This window comes from Rhea americana, unplaced genomic scaffold (genome assembly GCF_003343005.1).
Source record: "Rhea americana isolate MKP2758 unplaced genomic scaffold, rheAme1 scaffold_14, whole genome shotgun sequence".
Classification (NCBI taxonomy): domain Eukaryota; kingdom Metazoa; phylum Chordata; class Aves; order Rheiformes; family Rheidae; genus Rhea; species Rhea americana.
Genome location: NW_028185483.1, coordinates 6,282,544 through 6,301,139, shown reverse-complemented (window position 1 = coordinate 6,301,139; position 18,596 = coordinate 6,282,544). Strand labels below are relative to the sequence as shown.

The 18,596-nt window shown below is 36.1% G+C and overlaps 1 protein-coding gene across 1 annotated transcript in view; it reads right to left on the bottom strand.

The window, feature by feature from the left end:
- U2SURP (U2 snRNP associated SURP domain containing) overlaps nucleotides 1-18,596 on the bottom strand; it is a 42,121-nt gene extending 23,525 nt beyond the window's left edge. Inside the window, exons 1-13 of the mRNA XM_085298641.1 lie at nucleotides 18,531-18,596; nucleotides 12,921-13,019; nucleotides 11,724-11,838; nucleotides 11,202-11,335; nucleotides 10,061-10,102; nucleotides 9,244-9,311; nucleotides 7,882-7,976; nucleotides 7,736-7,771; nucleotides 7,538-7,620; nucleotides 6,872-7,037; nucleotides 4,752-4,963; nucleotides 3,757-3,800; nucleotides 269-373 (exon numbers count right to left, since the gene is read on the bottom strand). Coding sequence (XP_085154767.1) covers nucleotides 269-373; nucleotides 3,757-3,800; nucleotides 4,752-4,963; nucleotides 6,872-7,037; nucleotides 7,538-7,620; nucleotides 7,736-7,771; nucleotides 7,882-7,976; nucleotides 9,244-9,311; nucleotides 10,061-10,102; nucleotides 11,202-11,335; nucleotides 11,724-11,838; nucleotides 12,921-13,013 — 1,193 coding nt within the window. The 5' untranslated portion in view covers nucleotides 13,014-13,019; nucleotides 18,531-18,596. The remainder of the gene's footprint in view (nucleotides 1-268; nucleotides 374-3,756; nucleotides 3,801-4,751; nucleotides 4,964-6,871; nucleotides 7,038-7,537; nucleotides 7,621-7,735; nucleotides 7,772-7,881; nucleotides 7,977-9,243; nucleotides 9,312-10,060; nucleotides 10,103-11,201; nucleotides 11,336-11,723; nucleotides 11,839-12,920; nucleotides 13,020-18,530) is intronic.

Here is an 18,596-nt window from a genome sequence, read left to right as displayed (position 1 = left end):
TTTTTTTTTTTTTTTTTAATGTATCAAATGCTGCCATCAATGACTTTCAATCCCTCAGACAAACAGGAGTTAAACCTCAAGTGAACGAATTATACACATTAGTATTAATAACTGGAAAGCATAGTATTCACCTCCCCTTTTCTTAAATGTACAATTTGTAAAATTTGAATTTGCATTAAAATGCAGACTTAGTAAAAACAGCTCCTTATCAGGAAGGCAACAGCTAATACAGTTAATGCTATTTAAACTGAAGCAATATAATAAGCACCTGAACATTGGATTGTTGATTTCTCGATTCATGATCATGGCTTCAAACATAGGCCCTTCCCGCACCACAAACTCTATCATTCGATGTATCAAYGCGAGCAAATTCCTACAACAACAACACAGTTAAAGAAAAATTGATTCAGACCTAACACTATACAAAACTACACTCCACCTAAGATACTACAACTGTGCAGGAGATTATTTTGCTGTGTTGTTAAGAAAACAGTATAGAAGATAAGGTAACATGGAGCGATATTATTGCCTTACATCATAGACACGGGCATTCTAAAATGAAAACATGCCTAAGAGTGGTGGAGTGAGAATCTAAGAGGAAACCTTATTCCTGAATTTCCACAGCTTAGCTACAATCATCTTTTGCTTAGTAAAAGCTAATAGTCCTTACACAAAAAAATGGGCAACTGAACACCAAAGAACAATTATCTAACCAAATAGCAAGCCCTCATCTAAATAATCTAGAACTAATAGCAAAATGTTAACCGAAGTTTTACAGATGTACACATGGCTAAATATTATGCTCAAAATTAAACACAAATCATTTCAAACACTTCAGAGAAACTCCATTCAGCTTTCAAGCTATTCAAATATAAAAGGAAAAGCAAATAGCTTTCCTGGTGCCAAATATGGCAGTAATTTTATTAAAACAAGGTTCCTTTGGTCAAGACTTAACTGTGTGCCAATAAAACAAAACTGTCCATCATTTCATGTCATACCATTCAATGTTTCCTCCCTCATACACACAAGTGAACAAAAATCGGAATAAAAAAAAAAATAAAAATTTGCATTCATTTCATTCAGCACAACATCCTGAGACATGTGAGAAGCATGTGTGAAGTGTAAATTTTCAAAGAGCATTTGAAAATACAGATCCACTTAAAAGTATACTAAAGGAGACAGCCATATAAGCTTTACAAATAATTGTGATCTTCTTTTCCATATATTTTGGAAAAAAAGGATCCCAAATTTTCAAACACAGACTAGCCTGCATATATCAAAAGCTTCACAGCATGTGTCCTTTGAATGTGATGCAAAAAAGTGCAGATTTTTACTTTTTTTTTAATTGAATTAATATTCTAGATGTAACAAAAGGATATTGGTTGTTTAAATGTATCATATGAAACGTCTTTCTAGCAAATTTTAAATTACAAAAGTTAAAAATTTGTTATAATGAAAAGTTGCAGAATTTTTAATTACTAAGCAATAAAGGTCATTAGGTGATTGTTTTCTACCATTGTGAATATTCAAAGTTCTGCCACAGAWATAAAGCGCTAGATTGAAATATTTTTTACAACTTAAAAACATAGTAATAAAAATCCTGCCCCTGCCACCAGCAAACCTGGCAAATGCTCTGGCAAATGTTTTAACTAACTAGTATTAAAACTACTTCTCCCTCAAATATCACACCAAAGAGCAACAGCTACCTACACCTCAATTTTTCTGCATCTTTTTGCTTTCTGCCATCCAGAAACATTGTAAAGAGGACATACTCTCAATAACTCAGCAGCCATTTTATTTAAAGCAGTGTTCTGAAAGTCTAAAGAGCAAGGCTTTTTTTGTTACGTGAACTGTATTTGAAAATGTCAGTCGGAAAAAAAWCTACAATTAGCTCTCAAATCTTTGAGCTTGAAACATTCACAGATTTTAAGGCTAGTTTACTATGATCATTTTTGGCTCATCTTCCTGCAAAACCATGCCATTGGATTTCATCCAACTGTTTTTCCATCAAGTGCAATGAGGTTGCACAAGAGCAGCTTATGGTTGAAGAAAATCTCCTTTGGAAGTATCTTTGATACATTAAAAAAGATTCAATAAATCTTGTATCTGAAAGAGGGTGCTACTTGCATTGTGGTATACAAGACATCACCACTTGAAAAAGAAATTCTCTGAAAAAATCTTGATTGTGTGCAGTTAACATTTTGTAAGTGCTAAGAAATAAGAAATGTTAAAAAATGGTATTGAAAATTTTCAAGCATGAGTTAAATTAAATGCAGTATCCCAGTGAAGTCAGTTACAAGTTTTTGCATGATCTGATACACTCTAATACTCTAAATATTGTAATTAGCATCATCAGGAAGTCATCAGGAAGTTAAAGAAACAAATTCAAGGTATTTTCAAATACAACTCAATTAACAAGAGTTCTTCTTACCATATGACCTTTCAAAATGCTACAGTAAATAAAATGGAACCGTATCTTTCTCTAAAAATTACACTATCAACTGTACAATTTTACAAATATTTGTTATATTATTGTTTTTCTACTATTACTAAAGATATGTGCTGGTCACTAACTATTCCATGTCACTGCTCAACAAAAAGTGACCTGTCCTGACGTTCTATCAAAATTACTGGTGCATCTGAGCATCTTAGACAAATATGTCAATATACTACTTTAACAAGCTTTACAAATGTTTTATTCCCGCCCCACACACAAAAAAATGGGACTACTTTGTGACAATTAAAACAGTGTAGTAAAAAAAGATGATAGTTTTAAGTGCATTATTTAAAAATGTCATTTAGCTTAAGCTGGCCAACAAAAAAAAAGTGTTTCAGTTATAATAAAACCACATTTATTGGAGCCGATCGTACCAATGTCTGGTCAAAAACTGTATACTTTCCCAATCCATCCCATGATGTTTTCCTGGTCCCCCGCTGCCGCAGACAGTTCAGCTGGTGTTGCTCACCAAGGCCAATGTCAAAGAGAATTTGGTAATCTTTTGTGTTTATTTACTTTTAAAATAGTGTTGTGTTCCTATGTTTGGGAAAAGGTTTCAGCTTAACTGAGCAAGAGCATACCTAGACAAGTGTGAACATAGAGGCACTGACTGGGATCAAAATGAAAAAATACCCTTGAGCTACAGAACTACCTTTTTCAGTGATCAAAACTATTGACTGTTGCACATTTAATAAATAAATAAATAAAAGYAGCTTTAATTTCTACTAGGATCAACTGAATTAGTTACAAATTACAAAACTAGAAAAGAAAAGAAAAGAAAAGAAAAGAAAAGAAAAGAAAAGAAAAGAAAAGAAAAGAAAAGAAAAGAANAAAAGAAAAGAAAAGAAAAGAAAAGAAAAGAAAAGAAAAGAAAAGAAAAGAAAAGAAAAAAGGTACCACCGCACTTGATGTAGTATAGTATAGCTATAAAGTACTCATATGTTCACGTCAAGACTGTCAAGACCTATAAAGTATCATTAAGGAAGSTATTTCTCACTAGTTTTCACTGACAAAATTATCCTGCAACTATTTCTAGTGTTCAAATGCAAGAGACAATTACTTAAATCTACTCCTCACTAAACATAAAAGTTACCTAAATAAGTATAATACAACTGTAAGACACACACATTTTAAGTATTATGAAAGAACTATTGCTCAGTCAAGCCATTACCTTTTCCTCAACATCACAATTTTTCTTTAAAATTCCGAAGGGGAGATTTTCTATATTTAGATCAGTAATAATAAAGAAAAACATGTACCTTTCTGTTGGGATAACCACTTTGACTATGGCTTGCGACAGAGTCTGTATATGAAGTCACATCAGATAATAAACATAGAATATGTGAGTATTGTTAACAAGTAACAAGCAAAAATATACATATGCAATGAAAATACTACACATCTATCACAAGTTTTGCAGGCAATCACTGCTGTGAAGTTATAGCTAAGCAATTACATAAAATGCAAATGGTTGTGTCAGTGAACCATAAAGGTTCACTAATTGCAAAGTATCTGAACATTCCTGTCAGAATGTACATTGATGCACTGAATAGGTACTACACTGAATATAATTAAGAAAGGAGTTTTTAAATTTATGAAACGATTCTAAACTATTTGACTTGGACCACTTTGGTATTACTGTATTCCCAAGTCTTAGAAAAGCCAACCCTAACATTTAAGTGTCATTCAAAGAATCAATAAACTCTTACAAACGTAAATAAAATTGGTTTGTGATTACAAGATACTTACCCTTCACTTTACTCCCTCAGCTAACATTCTAAAAAAAAAAAGAAGTCTGAAAACTGACTCCATAAGTAGCCTAAAATGCTGATTTGATGTCTGGACTAATTACCTTCTATACAAAATACACCAACTCATCTAGTGTAAAAATAAAGCACTCAGATTAAAACGTAGTATTTTCTCTAAAGAAAATAATTTAGATACTGCAATTTGGCAGCCAACAAAAGGGGGGGACGTAGGAGAAAAAAATCCAGGGAGCCTGGAGGGGGAAAATGATAGACAGATTTAAAGCATCACTAAAAATAACTCAAGACCCAATACTGTGGCCTAACATAGGCATGAGAAAGTGTTTCAGGAATTAGGTCCCCTTAGGCTATAGCAGGGAGCCAGTGACTTCGAACACTAAGGGCTGCCAAAGTCAGCCTGAACAATGCAAATCTAGGAAGCCATTGAAATACTGTCATAGATGTAGTATTTAACATGAGATATGGCCCAGGATACTTTTTTAAGTTACCTTCTCAAAATCTTCCTTGTTTTTTGGTGGGGGTAACATTGGAGCATTAGGATTCTTCAATCTCTCCCTAGGCTGGGCATTAAAAGGCAGTCCTGACGGAGGTGGTGGAAGCGTATGCTCCATCATGGAAGGTGGAATGTATATTGGATGTGGTGGTATAGGTACAGCTTTGCCCCAGCCTAGCTTCATTTCAAAGGACATAATCATCTTGCCTGAAAAAGTGAAAGTTTTTTTTTWAAAAAAAGTTACATTATAAATTGGTTCTGTACCTGTCTATTTCTCTTCATATGTGCAGTGTTTAGATTTGTTTCCCACTGTTTACTACTATTTGCTTGCAATGTTCATTAATGTATCACATCTACCAAACTGTATCATATGKAAATGAAAGTCTATTACAGTAAAAATTTTTGATTGTTCTTCYCTCAACCTACCTGTTCAGGAGACACATTATACAAAGCCACACCACAGTTGAATTCAGGGGGAAAAAAATGGAAGAGGAAGAAAAAAACCCTTTTGATATGTGGCATACCAGACAGAACAAAGCAATTTTCAGATGATATTAATTCAGTACTTCAAATTCTTCAAAATGTTTTTTTCATAACAACAAATTGCAAATGTTGTTACTCAAAACTGAAAATAACAACCAATTATTTTCATTCTAAAAAAAAAAAGTCTGAAAACTGACTCTATAAGTAGCCTAAAATACTGATTATGTCTAGACTAATTACCTAATAACCAATACAACCTACTTAACMCTACTTACTATTGTAACCCTACCTACTATTGGACCTAAAAAGTACCATTTTGAGTAAGGTAGACAGTGGATAGACAAGGATGACTTTTCATTTTCTATCCTTTTTGTCAAGGATCTAGATTTTTGATTTTCATGCTCTTCTAAACTGTAAGGGCATAGCTTTCCTCATCACCTAATATACTTTTAAACCTGAATTTTTTTTCCCCTGAAGAAAATATAGACAAGGTAGTCCATACATAAAACAACATATTCGTGGCAGCACAGTTTACCTCTTCAGTATTAAGAATTTAATTATTATTCAAAAGTAAGGAATGTATATATCCCCAACAACTGAGAATTACTTCTTGTGCATTACTTAAATATATTCATAAAATTATAAGTTTACTGCTAGTAAAAAACTACAAGAAAYGGATACTCTTCTTAGAGTCTGTTTTCAGTGGAGAAATAAAACCTTACTTCCCCCTAACATCTTCAAAACTGTCATAACTTTTATATCTTTACCTACAGCAAAAGCCACCAACTTTTCCAGTCCTGGTGTATGCTAAAGTTTGATGACATTCAGCTCTGTATCAGTAAAATGCTCGGCATAAACTGAAATTGCTACTGGTGGTGTATCTACTATTTAAGTCTCAAATTCCTGTTTTGCCAGAACGGTCACATGCTAGTAATTCTATATACCAGATTTATCTGAAAGATAGTTCTCAAGTGAATATAGAGCTCAAAGACTTTTTTCCTTTAAGACAAATAAAAAAAAAATATATGCAAGTGTAAAAGATAATAAACGACCACTGTATCAAAACAGGAAACACACTAAAACCAGATCACTTGTTCTATACATCCAAACTACAGAATCAGTATTTCACTTAGCTTATTGGGAAAGAAAAATCTGCAGATTTATTCACAGATAAATAATAATTGACTTATAGTTTAAAATTTYATACAGACACTTCTGGGGCATGGCCCTTCTATTATTCAAATACTCTTCCAGAAGATGTAGTGAAAACTTTCACTTTCAATTTTAAGTCACTATGGTAAATATGAACAAACACCACAAATCTATTCTGCAGCTGGGCAGGTCTTCTCTAACATAGACTGAAACACATCACCACACTACATTCACTGGAAATAATAATAAAAAGTGTAATAATAGGGCAGGGAAATCTTGAATTGTTTGTTGTTGATGGTGGGGTGCAGTTCAAATATGCTAGCAGGTGAGAACAAGAATTTGACATGTTTCCAATTCTTTTTCAAGGCTGGAACATAGTTACAATGCATCTATTACTAGTCAGGTAAAACTACTTCAGGATATGCTGACAGTTATTACCTACAAAGGTAACTGCAATTTAGAACCAAAAAATCTGTTCACCATTTAGATTCTTTAATGCTCTTTCAGCATCTCTCCTGTTCATAAAGGCAACAAAGCCACAATTTCTTTCTCTTGCTCTTTCTTCGTCAGTTCTTGGCCACATAATTTTGACACTTGCTAAAGGTCCAAAACGTCCAAATTCTTGACATAACATCTCTTCATTCATCTACAGTTAAAAAAAAAAAAAGGTAAATATTAGAATCACGCTACTGTATTTCTAACTGTAAGATACCTGTTCACGTTAGTGTCCAAATATTGAGATTTTCTCAGGTTCCTGATAAACAGGAACAGCACTGTTGATCAGTACCTCCCCAATAAAATCTGCCTTTAAAAAAACAAAAAAAATCACATTCTAATCTAATCACAGTCAACTTTCTATAAGATATTATTCTTCTCATAGGCACGTATCTAAGGACAAATAATTTCCACTGAGCATTTTTGYTTTTACTAACTGACAGTCTTAACATTAACTTTTGCAGTACGATGTATAGAGCATTTATTCAAATGAATACTGTCTCCACAGTCAGCACTTGTACCTAATGCATAGGTTTAAACCTATGTATATGGTTTAAAATAAATTAATTGGAGAAAAAATAGCTACTGAAAAAAGCATAATTGGACTCAAATATGTCAGTGCTGTACTTAACTATTTGGCTCCAAACTTACTTGAGGATTGATGTTTCCAAGATACAAATTTGTTGTGCTTGGATCTCCAACATCATGTGACCCTGGTGCGTAATCATCCAGCACTACAACAGGGAAAAAGAAAAAACAGGAAACAAACAAACAAAAACAACATGGGTCAATCTTTACTAYGCACTTAAGCAACAACGGTACATTGAATGAAAAAAGAAACTATATTACCACCAGACGATCTGTTTCTTCTTGAAGGAGCATCCACTAAATAAATAAATAAATAAAGCATGTGTTTGTGTGTGTGTATATATATATTTGGTCTACACATTTTGTAGACGCCCCCCCCCCCCCCAAAAAGAAAACCAGCTACTTACTTGAACGACGCTGGCCATCTGAATCCGACTGAGGTGGCTCAAAACGACTCAATCTACCTTTTGTTTTATGTCTTTCATCACGCTCCTCTTGTATTCTACCAAAAAAAAAAAGTTGAACGTAACTAACAACTTGGTACTTTTTTTAATTTTTATAAACAATATTTCAATTATCTTTATAAATGTGATAATTTTTATTATTGAACACTGGGCTCAGTTTGCCCTTATGTCTGAATTCCTGTTTAATCATTTGGAATCTAACCACTAGAACTGTTTCAGATGCATGCTTCCTCATCCATTCTGCCAGGGTGCTTTAAACTCAAATAGAACAGGCTAGGTTTATGAACCAGTTTATAAGATTAGGAGCAAGAAGTCTGCTCTGGGAAAAAAAGACCTGAATCGCACATCCGACTGAAAGAGGTCCACTAACCTTTCCAATGACTTTTCAAAACACACACAGCTCCTTTGTGTCTATTTCTGCTCCTACCTTTTCTTAGCCATATTTATGCATGCTAACACCCTGTAGAGCAACAGACACTCCCACCTGATCATTCCCAGTACTTACAGGACCCCACCTCAATTTATACTTCCGAGAATAGTAGTCATACAAATAACTACTATTTGGTTCTTTGTAGTATCGTCTTAAATTCTGACGCAAAGATATTAAGTACCAAGAATACATAGCTGCCAATTCAATTTATTTATATCAATTAATAAGTAGATAGCAATAAAGTTTAAAATAAAATTTTAGATGCTACTCACAAAAGCCATAAATATACTTATAATGCAGTACTTATTCTTTAACGCACACATATTCCTTTTATTTTCCACCTCTAACATTAGGGCAGATGTATGGCACTCAGAGTTACTCTCAGTGAGTGAGATCATCTTTCCCCGTTGTATGATATATTTAAAAGTGAAAGAATCTGCTTTTTGAAACCTAATTCAATTTGGTTTTAAAATTACATAAACTGAAGTACATCTCAACTTCAGTTTTAAAAAGCCTTATTTCTGCTATAATATAAAAACTCAGTCTTATTCCACAGTTTCTCTGGATATAACTTAAGAGCCACTGAAAAAACAATGTAATCTTGATCCTGAAACATCAGATGACTAATTACATGGCAACTGACTATTCTGACATATCACATAGACCTGTACAAGAGCATCTACCTGTGTAGGTTAATGCTCTGTTTAGGATTATCTCTGTTGCTGCTAATGAAATCATACTATTTCACAAGTATTGGCGGGGGCAGGGGAGGAAGGCAAAAGATAAAGCAAGAACAATTTGAAATATTGGTACTAAAAGCAAAGTAACAAGAGCTTGTGTCATCTTTATTTACAGTAACAACTAATCATACTTACTGCTTTAATTCTTCTTTAAAAAGTTCCAAATTACTCTTTTTCTTTTCCTTCTCTCCTTTCTTCAAAGGCTAAAATTAAAGATATATCAGCCAAAATTTCAGCACACAGAATGAAGCAAAATATACAAAATACRTTCATATATCAAAGTTTAACTTAATTTTCATGCATATTTTACCCACAGGTTTCAAACCAAGTAAACTACAGGAGAGAAAAAAAAGACTTGAAAACATTAAGACTGAGTGCTATCAAACACAAAGCTAGAAAATACAAAATTAAGGATAACTTAAGCTAAACTTTGTTACTTGTGATTACTACAATGCAGTCTGTATGATCAAACACTCTCTACAACACACAAATTTAAATATCTTTAAAGTATTTTGTCAGTCTGGTCAACTTATCACAAAATAATTTATCACAAAAGTTGATTACACCCCTAGCAAGCCTTCATGCTCCATTAAATTGATATCTATCTATGTAAATACAATTTTTCCAATTATTTTATCCAGAGACAAACATTTTATATGAGAAGAATTTCCCTCCCTTGTTTTCGTTTGGATACAAATACAAGTCTGAAGAAAGAATTACTCTAAATAGAGATCCTCAGAGAAAACACTCTTGAATAACAAAGAATATGGATATTGTAATACATATTTTTTAACTGTAATATATGCACTTTAACTAACTCAAGTGAACTCAACTTCTACAACATTGCTTTTATACAACCAAATTTAAATGAAAACGTTTCCAATAGGCAGACATACAAAATATTTATTGTGTTACACACTACAGCTTTGGAAAAACTGGACTTCCTACTCACCCCAGGCAAAGTTGTTTGTTTTTGTTTGTTTTTGGGGAGGGTCTGCCAAATAAATAAAATCATTTTTACCTCATTATCTTCAATCACCATTGGACAGGGCAAGTGAGTAAATTGATTGCATTACTTGTTAAGTATTTATGACAATTTTGAAAAGCAGTAATATTTTTACAATACAAATACTTGCATACAATAGAATAGAGCTCAGCAGGACAAAAAAATGCTATAAGCAATTAATTTCTGTAACTGTAGAGCTTTACATACAATGAATATAAAAACTGCCATCCAGTATTACCCCATCGTTCTAAATCTTAATTTTGTTTAAAGTTGAAGAGAAGCTAAGATGGGAATACCCACAATCATCACATCACATCTCATTCCCCCACCCTAGCAGGCAGTATCACAGATGCTTTATGTAAGTTTAAAGATTGCAGTAAGCTCTTTTAAAGACTTCCAATATATTTACTTAAAAGTACACATACGTAGGAGTAATAGTAAAGTCATATGTAATCATCACCCGATTTGAAAACTACGGTTGTTCAAAAATAAAACATTCATTTTTATTTTGAAATCTTAGTTTAAGAACAAAAACAAATGAAACCACATAGATGTCAAAAAAATTAAATAAAAACAAGGTTTTCAGCTTCAAAAACATGCAAGTTCTGCAACTCGAAGAAATGAAGGGAGTTGCTGAAACATTATCAAAAAAAAAACACTTCAAAAAAAACTCACAAAGAAAAATATGCATCATTGCAAAGGTCAAATTTTCCTAAAAGTTATAAACACCTAAAAAATAGTTGGTAGCAACAAGAACCGCTTCTAAAACTTCAAAAATGCTCATCATCTGAGATACTACTTTGCAATAGTCACCAAACATCAAAAAGGAATACAGTAAAAACATATTGCCCAAATTAGAGTGCACTATTACAAAAACATATCATGCCAGATACAGAACCACTAGACCTAGAACTAGACATTTTTGCTCTTTTTTTTTAAACATGATTAAGAAAACCCAAATTTTTGTCTTCTTTTACTATGTGATAAACGCAGATAAAACTATTCTGAAGATCACACAGATCTTTTTCAAAACGCTTCAAAATACACTTTAAACAGAGAGTTAACATTCCAGTAAGATAAAACTTACAGGTTTTTTGGTTTCTATCATTAAGAGAGATGGAGGCTTCTCATTAGATGGTTGGCTTGGTTGATTTTTTTGATCTGAAAATCGTGACGAAGGCTTATAGATTTTACCCCTCTTTTCATCTGTTTCATGTTCCTCTAAAATTAAAAACAAACTATATTAACTAATCCTGCACAGCAGACTTATAAGAAAGAAAAATGCTCTAAGTCCTGTCTATGCAACTCAAACAATATATTTCAAAACATCAAGATGATGTAATAATACAAACTTTCTGTTACTGCAGTATGAAGAAAAAGTACAAAGATTAGACATTTTATAAAAGTTATTTTTCTCCTTAAAAGACAAATCATATCACTAACTAAATAGTGAGTTAAAGCAGAGACTAGATTTTAGCATCAASTTTGATTTACTGTTCCTAATGCAAAAAGTTTATTTTAAAACGCATTTAAAAGCAAATCTTCATCTTTATTCAAAAACCAAAAGATCTACCACCCCCCACTCCCTAAAAAGGAAAATCAGTTATACCTTTAGATGCATTAACGATTCCTCCTCTTACAAATGTTTTCACTTTATTGCCATCACTTCCTTCAAAGGCAGCAAGGAATTCTTCATAAATTTCTGCAGCAGCCTTCTCATCCTCCTACAGAGCAAATGTTAATCTATTTACTATCATCACAGAATAACCTCCACGAGACAGCTCTTCTCAAATTAGCTATGTGACATTCCTATTTAGATTCTAGAGTTCATGCTGCAATGAACTGTATCAAGCAGGTTTCAATTTTAGACAAAAGAATCTAAATTACAGAGGAACGTGGGAAGAACATGGCATGTAATACTTTGAGAAAATTAACTGGTATGCTCAAATATGACTGTTCATTTACATTAGTTTGCATAGCAGTTTAACATTCAAAGATGCCAAATGCAGAAGTTTATTAAAAAAACAGCATTACGAAACCAGAGCTCTGGGTTAACTTAAGCATCAGATAACACTACGTAATCCATTTTCTCCATTGTGATAAATCTGAATGACTGAAGGAGATTAGCAATAGGATCGTCTAYTTGCATTTCCCAAAGAACAAGTTAATTCAATGACTTAAATTGAGTGAGGAAATAAATTCAGCACAAGCACTTTTCTTTAGGCTAGTGTTTTCATGAATGTAGCATGAGAAATCCTACTGAAATACAGTACATGCTGAGTGTGCAAAGCTCAAAGCCTTGAAAATTTTCAAGCCTTAGCAACCATGAGCTACGTATTTCCTAACATTAGGATACTCCTGACCTATCTTGATCAAAAATGTTAAAATTTTTGATATTTCTACATAAGTCATTAGACATAAAGTTTTGCACAGTAACAAGGATATGTAYTGAGACAATTCAGATACTACAAGTATTCCTTCCAAATACTAAAATCCAATAATATAGAGCAAATAAAGAACTGAAAATAACCTAAGGTGATGGCTGTCTTAATTTTGATCAACAAAAGAATCAAGGGATTGCTRTAATTCAGTACTCTGGGAAGCCAGAGAAGCCTGCCTTTTTCTACCTTACTGTCATGCATATCAAGAAAAAACATATTCTAAAGTTAAACATTTAAGATACAAATCACTTTTGTTCTCAGAAAACTACACAGTTATCTAAATCAAAATGAGGAAATTTGGTGACTGAACTGGTTATAATATAGTATCAAGATAGTTTCACCTCTGCACACAGAAAAATAYATACCTTCTTTTTTAATTCCTCTTGTTCTTTCTTGCTTAGGGTCCGTTTTGCAGCACTCATTTTGCCAATGCTGAATGCTTTAAGTTTACTTTCCATTAGAGGCTGCAAAAAGAGTGAAACAAAAAATTAAACTGTTTAGAAAAACAATTAAAATAGTGTTACTTTTCACTTTGGTCTATACCAGAAACTTTTTACCTGAAACTTAATTTGACAGGTGATTTAAATATTTGGAAAACAAAAAATGAATAAAAGACTACCTATGTTTGTCTATGACTGCTAATTATCTAACACAAGAAAAAAAATTAAATATATGTTTTAAAAAAACATTTATCATTAGTCTAATGAGAATGCTTTCAACACACCATTGAAAGATGATCTCTACTGAAACCTGAGGGGAACKTGCTGTAAAAGCTTGGAAACCTTACCACTATGCAAAATATAGCATTTATAAATTTACAGAAAAATATGCTTTGCATTTTAATTACATATTTATCCTTGCAACTTTTCAGGAAAAATCTGGAAAATTCTAAAGGTTTTTCTGATGCTTTTGGCTGGAAGACTGTCTATGTAATGTCAAACAGGTGTAACTAAAGATCTAAATTTAAGTTGTACATTAGAGTTTAAATGTGGGAAGAAAAAAAAAATACGGAGGTTTAAGATACTACTCAAATAAAATAAAAAGCCCACACTTCACACACAAATTCCTTCTATCTCAGATAATTTAATCTGCACTCCTCACTTCTTGAAATCCTGCTCAAAGAAGGACTACATGCAAYTATCATTTCTGGAAAGAATGGAATTAGCCTTTTGGCTAGCTTTCAAACAGCAAAGCATTGAGAAGGACAACAGAATGAAGACTACATTCAGAAGACATGAAGAGTGGGAAGAAAAGGAGAGAAAAGATGAGACACTTCTCTGGAAATTTCTGTTTAACACAGCAATTCATAAAGTATCAATACAACAAGGAAAAAAAAACCTAAAAGAGCAGAATATAAGCTGTTACCCTTCATCTTCATAATTTTTAAGTTCTTATATAGCTGTCAATGATGCTCAAAACTACTGCTTTTGCAAAGACAGTTATGTAAAAAGGTCTGATTTAATAAAATATCAAAACAGATAAGCTGAACAATTCACTATTATCATAAAACTTCAGATGCCAATTGCAAAAAGAGTTTCTTTAGCAATAATTCTCTATGGAAATGGTTTTATTTCTAATATCAGTCTTCCACACAGAATCTGCTMACCTAATATGAAAAAAAGCACAGTGAAAAACAATCATTTCAAACACCTTTAGTTTATAATCCTTATTTAGTATCACAAATATCTCTTAGATCTGTGCCAAGCATGGGCTCTCAAGTGAAATTAAAGAAACAAGCAGTCTCTGAACTTGTCATTTTATAGATAAGCATAGGATCAAAATGGCTTATATTTCTTTGAAAAAAGTTTCCTACTTTATAACTTAAAGGAAAATATTAAATTACAAGCTAATGCAGTGCTGAGGGAGGTGGGAGGCTGTCATACAGACAGGGTAGACAACAAACCACAAGTTAGGTTGGGGGTCCTCCAACAGGTGCATGCAGCTGGGGATGTGCATTTGGGACACGGCTATGGCGGACCCCCATACACCCTTCCTGGGAAACCTGCAGGCATGACCACCTCTCCGAAATGCCTGTACACCGAAGCACGTAGCACAGGGAACAAACAGGAGGAGCTGGAGATCTGTGTGCGGTCGCAGGCCATGATCTCATTGCAATCACAGAGACATGGGGGGATAGCTCTCATGACTGGAATGCTGTCATGGATGGCTACGTGCTTTTTAGGAGAGACAGGCCAGGGAGGCGAGGTGGTGGAGTCGCTCTTTATGTGAGAGCGCAACTGGACTGCATCGAGCTCTGCCTAGGGTGGGGAGGAGGAGGCGGCAGTTGAGAGCTTATGGGTAAAGATCAAAGGGCAGGCCAAAATGGGAGACATGGTTGTGGGTGTCTACTACAGGCCACCTGACCAAGAAGAGGAAGTCAATGAGGCCTTCTGTGGACAGCTGGAAGTAGCCTCACAATCACAGGCCCTGGTTCTCATGGGGGACTTCAACCACCCCGACATCTGTTGGAAAGACAATACAGCAAGGCACAAGCAGTCCAGGAGGCTCCTGCAATGCACTGATAATAACTTCTTGTCACAAATGGTGGAGGAGCCTACGAGGAAGGGTGTCCTGCTGGACCTTGTCTGAACCAACAGAGAGGGACTGGTTGGAGATGTGAAGGTTGGGGGCAGCCTTGGCTGCAGTGACCGTGAGATGGTGGAGTTCAGGATCCAGCAGGAAAGAAGTAAGGCAATAAGGAGGATTGCAACCCTGGAYTTCGTAAGAGCGGACTCTGGGCTCTTCAGAGGCCTACTTGGAGGAATCTCATGGGTYAACACCCTAGAAGGAAGCAGGGTCCAGGAGAGCTTGCTACTATTCAAACATCACTTCCTCCAAGTTCAAGAGCAGTGCATCCCTATGAATAAGAAGCGCAGCAAAGGGGGCAGGAGATCTGCATGGGTGAGCAAGGAGCTCTTGGCCAAATTCAGACAGAAAAAAAGTACACAGWATGTGGAAGAGGGGACAGGSTACTTGGGAGAATTACAGGAATGCAGTCAGAGTATGTAGAGATGCTGCGAGGAAGGCTAAGGCCCAGCTKGAATCGASTCTGGCAAGGGATGTCAAGGACAACAGGAACTTCTTCAAGTACATCAGCAGCAAGAGGAGGACTAGGGAAAATGTGGGCCCACTACTGAATGGGGCAGGGGCCCTGGTGACAAGGGATACAGAGAAGGCAGAGTTACTGAATGCCTTCTTTGCTTCACTCTTCACTGCTAAGGGCAGCCCTCATGAATCCTGGAGCCTGGACGTGAGRGAGAAAGTCCAGAGAAGGGAAGACTTTCCTTTGGTTGAGAAGGAAAGGATTAGAGACCTTCTGGGCAAGCTTGACATCCACAAATCCATGGGCCTGGATAGGATGCACCCACGGGTACTGAGGGAGCTGGTGGACATTGTTACCAGGCCACTCCCCATCATCTTCGAAAGGTCCTGGAGAACTGGAGAGGTGCCTGAGGACTGGAAGAAAGCCAGTGTCACTGCAGTCTTCCAGAGGGGCAAAGAGGAGGACCTAGGCAACTCTAGGCCAGTCAGCCTCACCTCCATCCCTGGAAAGGTGATGGAACAGCTCATTCTGGRGGTCATCTTCAGACATAYGGAGGAAAAGAAGGTGATCAGGAGTAGCCAGCATGGATTCACCATGGGGAAATCCTGCTTAAACAATCTGATAGCCTTCTATGATGGAATGACTGGCTGGGTAGATGAGGGGAGAGCAGTGGAYGTTGTGTACCTTGACTTTAGCATGGCTTTTGACACTGTCTCCCATAACATCCTCCTAGATAAGCTCAGGAAGTGTGGGTTAGACGAGCAGACAGTGAGGTGGATTGAGAACCGGCTGAAAGGCGGAGCTCAGAGGGTCGTCATCGGTGGCGTGGAGTCTGGTTGGAGGCCTGTGGCTACTAGAGTCTCCCAGRGCTCAGTATTGGGTCCCATCCTGTTCAACTTATTCATCAACAACCTGGATGAGGGGACRGAGTGCCTCCTCAGCAAGTTTGCTGATGATACCAAGCTGGGAGGAGTGGCTGACACACCTGAGGGCTGTGCTGCCATTCAGAGAGACCTGGACAGGTTGGAGAGTTGGGCAGAGAGGAACCTCCTGAGGTTCAACAAGGGTGAGCRCAGAGTCCTGCACCTAGGGAAAAATAACCCTAGGCACCAGTACAAGCTGGGGGCTGACCTTCTGGAGAGCAGCTCTGCAGAGAAGGACCTGGGAGTGCTGCTGGRTGACAAGTTGACCATGAGCCAGCAATGTGCCCTTGTGGCCAAGAAAGCCAGTGGTCTCCTGGGGTGCATTAGGAAGAGTGTTGCTGGCAGGTCGAGGGAGGTGATCCGGCCCCTCTGCTCAGCCCTGTTGAGGACTCATCTCGAGTACTGCATACAGTTCTGGGCTCCCCAGTACAAGAGACATGGAGCTGCTGGGGAGAGTCCAGTGTAGGGCTACGAAGATGATCAGAGGGCTGGAGCACCTGCCCTATGAGGAACAGCTGCGAGAGCTGGGCCTCTCTAGCCTGGGGAAGAGAAGACTGAGGGGGGAATCTTATCAATGTGTAAAAGTGTCTGAAGGGAGGGTGTCAGGGGGATGGAGATAAACTCTTTTCAGTTGTCCCGTGTGACAGGACAAGAGGCAATGGGCAGAAATTGAAGTACAGGAAGTTCTGCCTGACCGTGAGGGGGAATTTCTTCACTGTGAGAGTGACAGAGCACTGGAACAGGTTGCCCAGAGAGGTTGTGGAGTCTCCTTCTCTGGAGATATGCAAGGCCTGCCCGGATGCAACCCTGTCTAACATGCTGAGCAGGGAGGTTGGACTAGATGATCTCCAGAGGTCCCTTCCAACCTTACTGATTCTATGATTCATCTGGTTTATGCTACTAAGCTTCTCAACATGAGCTCCTGTGACAGAGTTATCAGCAGGTTTTCATGCATCTGCATGTTTTAGAAGTTAATAAAATCCACTTTTTGTGTTGTCTCAAAGACTACTTGTATTTCAATATGACAAGCAATATACAACCTTGGCAAAATGTGGACTTACTACTATGGCACAGCAACACTGACAAACACAAATACTATGCTCCCAGCAAAGACTTATCCTTGTTGTCAGAAAATAATCTCTCACAGTGATGATACAAGATACGTGTAATGCTGCCACATGAGTACATGTTCTAGTGACATAACGAYGGAAGCAGCCGTAAGAGTTCTAGCACCAAGATACAAGTTTAGAAATGGTCTTAGGAAAAAGCTTCCAAGYGGCTGGAGCAATATAAAATCAACAGTATTAAATTAATTCATTCCTGCAATTCACATTCCAGTAGACAATTATGACATTAACATTAAGTAGCTTCACAAAATTATTAACAATAGAGGCACAGAATACCTAAAGACCTTTCTCCTTTAAAAAAAAAAAACAAAAAATATCACAGTGGAAGGAATATGGTAGATGATGGAAGAAGAGAGAAACTTCCTGCTAAGCAAGCAAATCATTGCATGAAGGCAAACTCCTGTTAACCATAGCATTTCATTAACTATAATGTGAGGGGAGGAAGAATAGTCAAATGTTCTTACCTTTTTCTTCAAGTATATTCTATTAGAAGGAAAAGCTGAAGTTTAATTTAGGGTCATACTACCTCATTTTTGAGAGGCCAAYTGTATACAAAACCCACTTTACTATACATTGACTCTTACAGTTACTCAGCCCACATTTTGAGCTGTACTTCAATATGTCTGTCTACAGTCTTTACCACTTCTACCTGTTCAAATGYCAGTTATTAATGCAGTATCATTCAGTAGAAACTCATACATGAGTAGTTTTTAAAGTTTTTCAAGGACTATTTTAAACATGAAAAGAAATGCCTTTTGTAGATCTTTACAAATATCTACAGATTACACACCCCATGCACCAAAGGCTTACTGCAGCAAGAAAGTTTTCTTTAGAGAACAACAGGTTTATTTTGAAGTTCCAGGTTTAATCTTGTGGACTTACATGTGTATCAGCAGATCCAGCGGTATGTACTGCATCTGGCACTCTGACCTGAAGAAAGAATGAAAA